The 10,575-nt window shown below is 40.3% G+C and overlaps 2 protein-coding genes across 2 annotated transcripts in view; one reads left to right on the forward strand and one right to left on the reverse strand.

The window, feature by feature from the left end:
- Nucleotides 1-10,575, reverse strand: part of PANK1 (pantothenate kinase 1) — a 74,298-nt gene that overhangs the window by 48,556 nt on the left and 15,167 nt on the right. The gene's annotated exons all lie outside the window — the stretch shown is intronic.
- Nucleotides 5,846-6,133, forward strand: LOC102838252 (small ubiquitin-related modifier 2-like). The gene is made up of 2 exons (XM_006831129.1): nt 5,846-5,999; nt 6,057-6,133. Exons 1-2 carry the CDS (start codon nt 5,846-5,848, stop codon nt 6,131-6,133), a joined length of 231 nt encoding a protein of 76 aa, XP_006831192.1.

The raw sequence follows: 10,575 nt of genomic DNA on the forward strand, positions 1-10,575 counted from the left end.
TCACTCTTTCCTCCTAGTCTGTCTTTGTCTGGAAGCTCATCTGAAACCTGTCCACCATGGGTGACCCTGCTGGTTATTTAAAATACCTGTGGCATAGCCCTCAGAATCACAACAACTCACAAGCCTCCACAGTACGAAAGACAGATGAATGATTACTGCTATAATGCTCTACACTGAAGCTCAAGATAGTAATCTCATTACCTGCTTAAAAAAAATTCCCAGTTGAAATCATCAAGAGGTTTAGCTCTCTGTCTTGACAAGCCACCAAGCATGCTTGCTTACTTACTCCAGGGATGCTACTAACAATTTAACACCAGAGAGTGGTTAATTAGAGAGGCTTCAAGGGGAACTGTATTACTAGGCGTCACCGGTAGGAAGGCAAGTCTACTAGAAATGGCCTTTGTTCATTTATATAAACCTTGACTATGAAACTCTGGCAAATCTTTAAAGTCAAGCTGGGTGGGAGCTGAGGACAGACATGTCAGCCATTTGCATGGCATACTGAAATACAAGCTAGATGCTAAGCATCCTCAAATAATCGGAGGCCAACTGCTATTTATTTAGTCACAAATTCATTAGGGTTTGGTTTTTTATACACCTAGAAAGTATTGACATATTTTTTTGAAAAAGAAACACTTTTTATTGTGATTTGGGTGAACCTTTATATAGTAAATTGGTGTTCCTCTCAATAACATGAGTTTTGATTACAATTTCATTTTGATTCACGACACTGACTACCATCCCCTTAATGCACAGCACACTTCTCTGTTTACTGTTTCCCTTTGTTCAATCCTAACCCTTCCTGCCTTCTTAGCTTTGTTGTTGTTGTCGTTAAGTGTCATCGCGTCGGTTCCGACTCATAGTAACCCTGTATAGGGTTTCCAAGGAGAGACTGGTGAGCTTGAACTGCTGACCTTGTGGCTCAAACAGTCTAGCGCATTAACCCACAGCACCACTCCAGGTCTCCCTGGGCAAATGCTGCCCCGTGATCTCATATGTATGGACGTTTTAGAGAGTGTGAGGCTTGTTGGTGCTATCGCTCACCTATAAGCTGTATCACTCACCTATAAGCTATATTGCTCACCTATATATAGTTTATAGTACTATTGTCTGAGCCACTGTTGTTATGGTGCCATTGAGTAAGTTCTGACTCATAGCAACATTGTATAGGGTTTCTGAGGAGCAGCTAGTGAATTTGAACTGCTGACCTCGTGGGTCAAACCAACCTTGAGGTCAAGTGTTGCCCTATGATGCTATACCCCATGGGGTGGCTCAAAGGGTTCCTAAGGGCCATAGTCTTGCGGGTTCCAGCAGTCTCTATCAAGTCAGTAAGACTGGTCTTTTCTTACTAGCTTGAGTTTTATTCCATATATTTCTTCCATTCTATCCATTGAGATCCTTTTCAGAGTGGTTACCAGTGGCATCCATGCACCATCTAGTTCTTCAGATCATCGGGTCTTTATTTTGTTCCTAGACAGTGTGAGGCCCTGTGAGTTTTAGCATCTGTAACTGAACCTGCCCTGTTGTCACTTACATTCTAGACCTCAAGGACTGATCATTAATGAAGAAGAATAATCTGGAGAGAAGGCATGAAAACTCTGCTATCAGTGAAATCCACAGTGTCCTAAAATCAGAAACAATCCCTTAATGTTTACTATTGGCAGCTATCTGCAACAAAGCCTGAAATTTTTTTGGACATTCAAGAAAATTATAATTAAGATGGAAGCAAGACTCACATTTATAAAAAGTTTAAAATCATGTTGTAAGGATTTAAGAGTTCTAATTACAATTCACACATGAGAAGATGCTCACACTCAGCCATTAGCTAGTTGCCATCAACTCACGGTGACTTTCTGTACCTTACAGGATTGTCAATGACTGGTTTTTCAGAAGTAGATCCCCCGGACTTCTTCCCAAAATACCTCTAGGTGGTCTTGGACCTCCAACCTTTTGGTTATCAACTGACCAAGCTAACAGTTTGCACCACCCAGGGACTCCAGTTAGCCATTGCTGTTGTGTGCCACTGTGTTGAGTTCAACTCAGAGTGACTACTGAACACAGTAGAACTGCTCCATAGGGTTCACGACATTATAATCCTTACAAGAGCGGAATGTCGGGTCCTACCCAGGGCTTTAAATCACTTCATTCCAGTTTGACCCTCTGCTGAGAATTTGCATTCCCAGCCCAGAAACAGTGAATTAGAATCTACATTTTAACAAGATTCCCAGATGATTCTTTTGTATTCACAGAAGTGTACAACCGTCATCACAATCAATTTTAGAACTATTCTTATCATCTCTCTCCCCACCCCCAAAAGACCATTCCCTTTTCCTCTACACCCATCACCCTTCCGAGCTACTTTCTGTCTCTATAGATTGCCTACTCTGGACATTTTGTATAAATGTAATTATACAATCATTGGTGTGGCACTGTAGGATCAACACTGGACTGCGAACCACAAGGTAGGCTTATCAAACCCACCAGCTGCTCCTCAGAAACCCTATATAGGGTTTTATATAAAACGTCCAGAATATATTAAAACTGTTGTACATATTATTCAAGAGGTGAACTGGATAACAAGTGAATTACATCTCAATAATGTTATTTAAAAATCTCTCATTTTATCCTTTAAAATGTACATGTAGAGCCCTGTACATTGTGCTGTAGGATAAAACTGCAAAGTCGGCAGTTCAAACCCAACAGTTGCTCTTGGAAATCCTAACATAGGATCCCTGAGTTGGAACTAAGTTAATCTTACAAGTTACTCAGGTTTTAAAATATAAGTGATAAATCCTAACCGTTTATAAAGGAAATTCTGCTACAAATGCATGACCCCTTTTCTGTATGACTAAATTAGAAAACAAAATAGACTAAAGAGAAGTTTAGCTCTTTTCTGACATTCACTAATGCCTTAGGGGGGCTCCTGGTGTGGCACTATAGGATCAGCACTGAACTGCGAACCACAAGATGTGCAGTTCAAACTCACCAGCTGCTCCTCGGAAACCCTACACAGGGTTGCTATGAGTCAGAATTGACTCAATGGTACTTAACAACAATGCCTTAAGGAACTATAATGAGAGTTGTTGTTGTTAAGTGCTGTGTCAAGTCGATTCCGACCCATAGCGACCCTGTATAGGGTTTCCAAGGAGCAGCTGGTGAGCTTGAATAATGAGAGTAAGTTTAAAAAAATATTGCTACTAGGCTTCCATCTCATTCATGCACAAGTTTACTCCAAACAAAACCTGTTTAAACATGTTTTTGCAACCAGTGACTGGATGCAGACAAGTTCTCTCAGTAATACACTGTCTTTTTCTCTTCAGCTAATGAAGAAAGTGTGTCAGAAGACTGTAGAATGAACATTGGTGAAGTTGGGACTCTCACATGATTCACATTTTCAATATTAAGGGAGCATCTTGACCTCAGCAAGCTTTGCTGGCAGGATGCCAAGAATCTTGCATGAAGATCAGAGAGCTCAAAGAGCGGATCTTTCCATCAGTCTTTTACGCAGATCAAAGCTAATGAAGGCTATTATATGGAATGAAGCATAAACAGGGGTAAGTCTTGGATTTGCCAATATGAGTCAGAGATCAAACAGTGGCTTCTGAGGGCATCTGCTGGGCCAGTTAAATTCAAAGAAGAGGTCAGCTCAGAAGATTATAGTGACTATTTTTGGGGATCCTGAGACACAGGATGATCACAGGGAATTATGATGAATTTTTCTTTAAATTGAAAACTGCATTGGTGAGAAAAAGGTCAGAGAAGTTGCACCAAGGAATTGTTTTCTATCAGGACAACGTACCTGCTCGTTTTTTTAGAGTATCAAGGACTGTCCTAAGAAAATTTTATTGGGAAATCTTACTCAATCTACCCCACAGCCCTAATCTTGCCCCTTTCAAACTTCTTTTTGTTCCCAAAACTCAAAGAATACTTAAAAGAAACATGATTTGAGTTCCTTGAGATGCCAAAACTGCCCCTTTGATGAGATGTGAATCAAAAAGCACAGAATTCTTCGGGAAAAGGTCAGAGATGGAAATCCTGCCTTCAGAAGTGTACGGACATAGATGGAAGAATAGGTCAAGAAACGGTTTCACATTTTGAAGTTTTTAACATAATAAAAGTTCCTAGGAATTTATAGCATCCTTGTATAAACCTGGGCCTTCCAGATTGTTCTGTGTAAAAATGATACCAACCACCCCTCCTATAGCACTCTCTACTCAGCCGGGTTCAAGAATTCATTGCAATGGCCACATAGAACTCAGCCACCACACTCACAGTTATGGAACTTATTAGGGGAATTAACAGGCTACAATGATGGATCAGAAATGCTCAGAACACAGTTCTTGGTCAGGACAGCCTCATCAGCTGTGCCCACAGGAGGGCCTCCTCTCTCTGGCAGTCAGCCCATGACCTGGCCTTTGTACTGCTTGAGCAATGTTACAGAGCTTTTTTAGAACAGCTGATAAATGCCCAAAGGGCACTTCATTATGCTGTAAGCCTCAGTGCAAAAGTACTAGGTCTAGCTCCTCCAGTTAAGTGCCTGGAAGCACCCTGGTCCACAAGTGAGCCTCCTGTCCAAAGGCAGTCAGTTTTACCCGTTCTCTGGGCTGGAAACCCCCCATTCTGTCTGGTATTCAGCTCTTGGGTCTGCTGCTGCTACTTCTTTGCCACTCCTCTGGTGCTACAAGCCATACAATGTGCAGAAGTCTTGGGGTCTAAAGACGTGCCCCACTTTTGGCTCTTTTTTGATGGTAGTGAGATTCCCCTTTCCTGCTCCTGAGATGGCTCCTTTTATACTCACGTTAGAGCTCCAAGTTTTCACAATTGACCATGTTGAGAATTACTCACAATGGAATCATACAATCCATCAGCATCTCATCACCTATTTTCTCTTACACAGATCCATCATGAAAAAAAAGTCATCTGGTGAAGTTTACAAAGACTATGGCTAGAACCCACCAGCTGCATTTTGGAAGTCCTCTACAGGGTCGCGGAGTCCTGGTGTGGCGCTGTGGGTTAATGTGCCAGACTGCAAAGCCATTTGAACTGCAAGGTTGGCAGTTCAAGCTTACCAGTTGCTCCTCGGAAACTCTATACAGAGTCGCTATGAGTCAAAACCGACTCGACAGATCGTAATAACAACAATAACATATAGGTCCCTATGAGTTGGAACTGACTTGATGGCAATTAACAACAACATGGCTAAAAGAGACGTTTAATAATTCCGTATCCTGCACTCTGGAATGTGGCAGCTCCATCTGATAAGCACTGGAATGCAAACTACAAGGCCTGTGATTTGAGCCTGCTAGCCACTTTGTGGGAGGAAAATGAAGCTTTCTGTTCCCTTGAAGATTTCAAAAGCTTTGGATACCCTATGTAGGTAGAAACCTACTCAATGGTACTTAAGAACATATGCCTCACTATGGCTGAAGTAGTCTTCTGTCGTACTATTATGTTGTGTGTTGTGTGCTGTCAAGCTGGTTCTGACTTACAGCGACCCTGTATAGAGTTTCCAAGGAGTGGGTTGTGAACCACTGACCTTGTGATTCACACAGCATCCTCAAGCTAATACTGTGCCCGTGATGCTGTCAGTGGTATATGCAGTGTATCTACTAGGCCTGCTATGTGCGAACACAGGGAAACCAGAAGAGTAAGTCTGCTAAAACCGTGATTTTCTTTTTACTATAGTAATTTTTATCAAAGGTACATGTAGAAGTAACATTTAACTGGAAAAAAATATTAAAGCTCTTAAAGAGTAGGTATGAGCTGGTGCAGCTCATGTGCTCATTCGGTGCAGACCTGGTATTTCTTTTGCGAAGTGGCAGCTGAGGAGACTCCGGCGCTCGCCATGGCCGACGAGAAACCCAAGGAAGGAGCCAAGACTGAGAACAATGATCATATTAATTTGAAGGTGGCGGGGCAGGATGGTTCTGTGGCGCCGTTTAAGATTAAGAGGCACACACCACTTAGTAAACTAACGAAAGCCTATTGTGAACGGCAGGGTTTGTCAATGAGGCAGATCAGTTTCCAATATGACGGGCAGCCAATCAATGAAACAGATACACCTGCACAGTTGGAAATGAAAGCTGAAGATACAATTGGTGTGTTCCAGCAGCAGACAGGAAGTGTCTTCTAAAAAGAGAGCCTGCTACTTTACTCCAGAACTCTGTTCCTACCAAGAATACATTCGCAATTAAAAAACACAATTTGGTTCCACCACATCCTGACTACTACCATATAGTTTTCTCTATTCTTTCATTTCCCCATCCCCATTCCTTTATTGTACATAACGTAATTGGTGCATGTGCACAGCATATTGCATTTTTTGTTTTGTTTGTTTTGGGTTTTTCTTTCTTTTTTACTAAAATGGCCAATGGTATGTTTTGACCAACATCAAGTGGTGACATTGTTGTTGTTAATACTGTAGAGTTGGTTCCGACTCATAGCAACCCTGCACAGGGTTTCCAAGGCTGTAAATCTTTACAGGAGCAGAAAGCCTCATCTTTTTCCCGCAGAACAGCTGGTAGTTTCAAACTGCTGACCTTGAAGTTAGCAGCCTGATTCGTAACCGCTACCCTACCAGCCATGTTTTTGTTAAGTGCCATCAAGTCAGTTCTAACTCATGGGATGGGGGAAAATACTGGTTCTGTGACAATCCCCCTTTCTCCACTAGTGGCATGCTCATTCAGCTTTTATCTTTATATTCCAAGAAGTTATTTTGCCTTCACTGTTTTAACAAAAAACAACATAAAAACTCCTTGCATACATTGTTCGATTGGAGAATTTTAATGTTTTTCATTTATCATTGTAAAACCAAGGATAATTTTATAACTTTTTTGTATGTAGCTGTTACATGTAGGGCAATCTGTTTTTTAGTAGGGCTAAAAAACTCTAAAAGAAATGAACCCTAGATAGTTTTCCCTTAAAGTCAAGCATCTTGCTATTTAAATAAATTTCTTGTTTAAAATGGTTTAAAAAAAGAGTACGTATAAGCAAAGTATGTTGTTAGTAAAAAAAATAAAATGTTATTAGTCTTCGGAAATTGAGTTTTCGAGTACAGTGTCCTTCTATACCATTGAGGGTACATTTTCAAACTTTCTAGCTTTGAGCCCTGTTTTCTCTTTTTTTTTTTTTAATATTAATTCTGAAGCTGGTATGTGAAAGTGATAAGGAAATCATACCAAACTCAAGCTGGCTTCAAAAGAGTATGTGAAACTAGAGATATCATTGCTGCCATTAAATGGATCTTGGCAGAAAGCTGAGAATACCAGAAATATACACTATTTGTACTACTACTGACTATGTGGATCATGACAAGCTATAGATAACATTAGGAAGAATAGGTATTCAAGAACACTTGATTGTGCTCATGAAGACCCTGTACATAGACCAAGAGGCAATCATTAGAATAGAAAAAAGAAAACAAAAATTTATAACAACTGGATCAATAAATAAAATCATGATAAATGGAGAAAAGATTGATCTTGTTGAATACTTCATTTTCCTTGAATCAACACTCACGGAAACAGCAGTTAAGAAATCAAATGACTTATTGCAATATGCAAATCTGTTGTGCAAGACCTCTTAAAAATGTTCAAGAGCAAAGATATCAGTTTGAGGACTGAAGTGTGCCTCATCCAAATCATGGTATTTTCAATAGCCTCATATGCATGTGGAATTTGGACAATGAATAAGGAAGATGGTAGAGGAAGTGATGCATTTGAGCTTAGGGTGTTGTGAAATATTAAAATACCAAGGACTGCCAAAAGAACAAACATGTCTGTGTTGGAAGACGCACAGCTAGAATGCTCCTTAAAGGCAAGGATGGCGAAACTTCATCTCTCATACTTTGACATGTTATCAGGTGGGACCGGTTCCTGAAGGAGAACATTATTCCAGGTAAAATGGAGTCCACTAAAAAGAGGAAGAAACACCATGGCAGCAACGATGGGTTTAAGCGTAACAACTGTGAGGATGGCATAGGATCAGGCAGTGTTGCATTCTGTTGTGCACAGTGTAGCTATGGTTGGAACTGAGTTGACGGCACCTGATGATGACGACAACAACAACAACAATAGAAAGTTCTCATGATAGCTTAATGTTTAAGGCAGACATGTTTTAGTAGCTGAGTTAAATCATTGTTTGGTTTTAAGAAGACTTCAGGGGATATTTTTGGTTTCGTTTCAAGACTACCTCAGGGCAGTAGTTTCAAGATATAGAATGTGTGGCCAATTGCCTGTATGGACTGCGTCTTTGCCCATGAGCCCAGAACTGGATAATACCTCACTACTGCTCCTGAAGATTCTGATCAAAGCCTCACAGAAGAATCTTGATCAAATGAAGGCAAATACAGAATGCAATTTCAAATGCTCAAGGACTCCAGACTTCCTGGAGCCATAAAGGTGAAGTGAACCCCAGAAACAACTGCCCAGAGATAATCATAACTTAATTTAAAAAAAAAAAGGTTTCCTTGCAGTCTTGTGATTTGTTGAATCACAACTTTACTCAGAAGTTTTAAAAGACTTACTGAACATGTTGAATATAAAAAATGTTTAACAATTCCTCACTTAAAATAGATATAAGTCAAACAAAAATCATCCAGATCTTATAATAAATGTGAAAACTCTAAGACAGTATTGTCAGGACTTGGCAGGTTACCCATCTACTTGTTACTTAACTAACCTAAGCTTGAAAGACAGCATATGCCAAGCAAATATGCCTAAACTTGCCAAATTTTTAATCAAACATGGTACACATGTGCCATAGTGGTGGACTGGCTTACACAATTTTATGTGGCTAGATAAAAGACTTCAGAGACACAAGCCATTCCTTCATAGTCTGAGATTAAAAACCTGTCTCTTAGAAATAGTACTGTGCCAAAAAGGCACTACGGGATCACTTCCAAAATCGCTGGGCTAGAAGAGACTAGTGTCTCCTATAGAGTTTTGTCTTGTGAAACAAATTACAAGATTAGGAACAATACAAAAAGAATCCCATCCTTCTCCTTTTTTCTGGAGTCATTAAGGTGGGACTGGAGGAAACAGACAAGCTAGTGCTCGTCCTGACAACATGTAACGTAGAATTGGGCTTGGGCCTGGCAATTGGGAGACACTGTATTCAGGGTTGAACCTGGGGTGTGCAGGAAGGGTAGTGCTGAAATTTGTGAAATTCGCAATTCTAAGCAATCTTTGAGTTTTGTCGTACTGTGGTGACGGAAGTTATACCACCAGTATTTTAAATAACAGCAGAGCCACCCCGGCGGACAACCTTCAGTGGAGCTTCCAGACTAAGACATACTAGAAAGAAAAAGAGAACTAATTCTGAATGTTTAGCCTCCGAAAACCTTATGGATTGTCAGATAGAGTGCTGGAAGATGAAAACACTATGAATAGCAGTAGAACATTATCCTATTAGATGAGAACCTCAGGTTGGGAGGCATTCAAAATACGACTGGAGAAGAGCTGCCTCCTCAAAGTAGAGCTAAACATGTTGATGTGAATGGAGCAAAGCTTTCGGAACTTGTATTTACCGATAGGGCACAACTCAAAATGAGGAAAAACAGCGGTTGTTGTTAAGTGTCAAGTTGGTTCTGACTCATAGCGACCCTGTATATAGAGTTTCCAAGGCTTTAAACAACTGCACACATCCATTAATAACTGAAACATGAAACGTAAGATTCAAGCATGACTACAGTTGTGAGGCTGGCACAGGACCAGGCACTGTCTCATTCTGCTGTGCTTAGGGTCGCTGTGAGTTGGAACTGACTCAGTAGCACCAGACAACAACAACAAAGCAATCTTTAATCCTCTGACCTTGTATTTCAAGTTAATCACAAGAATAAAGGAAAGGATCCTGAATCTACTTAGTATAGTTCTGTGTATCAAGCATTCCTGGAGACCAAGCCAATTACACATAAGTGAATTCTTATATGCATAACTGCAAAAAAATTATCTTACTTTGATCAGTTCTAAGAAAACTGTCCTGAAAACGCATTTCATATATCTCTGCCTTCCTTAACAGCATACTGAGCACTATTTATCATGGTCCTGATAATTTAGGGGCATCACTAACGTCAGAATTTATACTGGGACGTTAACACACAGGTTGTTGTTCTTGTTGAGTACCGTGGAGTCGGTTCCGACTCATAGTGACCCTGCACAGGGTTTCCAAGGCTGTAAATCTTTATGGGAGCAGAACGCCTCATCTTCCTCCCGCGGAGCAGCTGGTAGTTTAGAACTGCTGATCTTGAGGTTGGCCTGATTCGTAACCACTACGCTACCAGAGGAGTCTTAGGTAATTTGTGCACTGTTGGGATTTGTTTTTTTCATTTATTTATTCTTTCATTCAGTGGGTATCTGTTGTGCCGCAGTTAGCTTTTATGGGATCCAAAATTCTTCCTTAAAAAACTTCATTCAAAGTTCTTTAAAAATATTTTTGTCTATTTAAAAGCTGTAATTAAAAGCCATCTCTGTGTGTTATACCACATTCTAGCATACTGAATGAAGACCACCTAACCAATGAAGCTGTATGCTGAGCAAATAATCTGAGAAGCTGAGTTATATGAAAGAAAAAAAAAAA

Source organism: Chrysochloris asiatica, unplaced genomic scaffold (assembly GCF_000296735.1).
Source record: "Chrysochloris asiatica unplaced genomic scaffold, ChrAsi1.0 scaffold00003, whole genome shotgun sequence".
In the NCBI taxonomy this organism is placed as follows: Eukaryota; Metazoa; Chordata; class Mammalia; order Afrosoricida; family Chrysochloridae; genus Chrysochloris; species Chrysochloris asiatica.

Bases quoted from the DNA above. Each gene is read 5' to 3' on its own strand.
- LOC102838252 (XM_006831129.1), top strand. From the start codon at position 5,846: ATGGCCGACGAGAAACCCAAGGAAGGAGCCAAGACTGAGAACAATGAT. The intron at 6,000-6,056 runs GTTTGTCAATGA...TCAATGAAACAG, and splicing joins AGCCTATTGTGAACGGCAGG to ATACACCTGCACAGTTGGAA.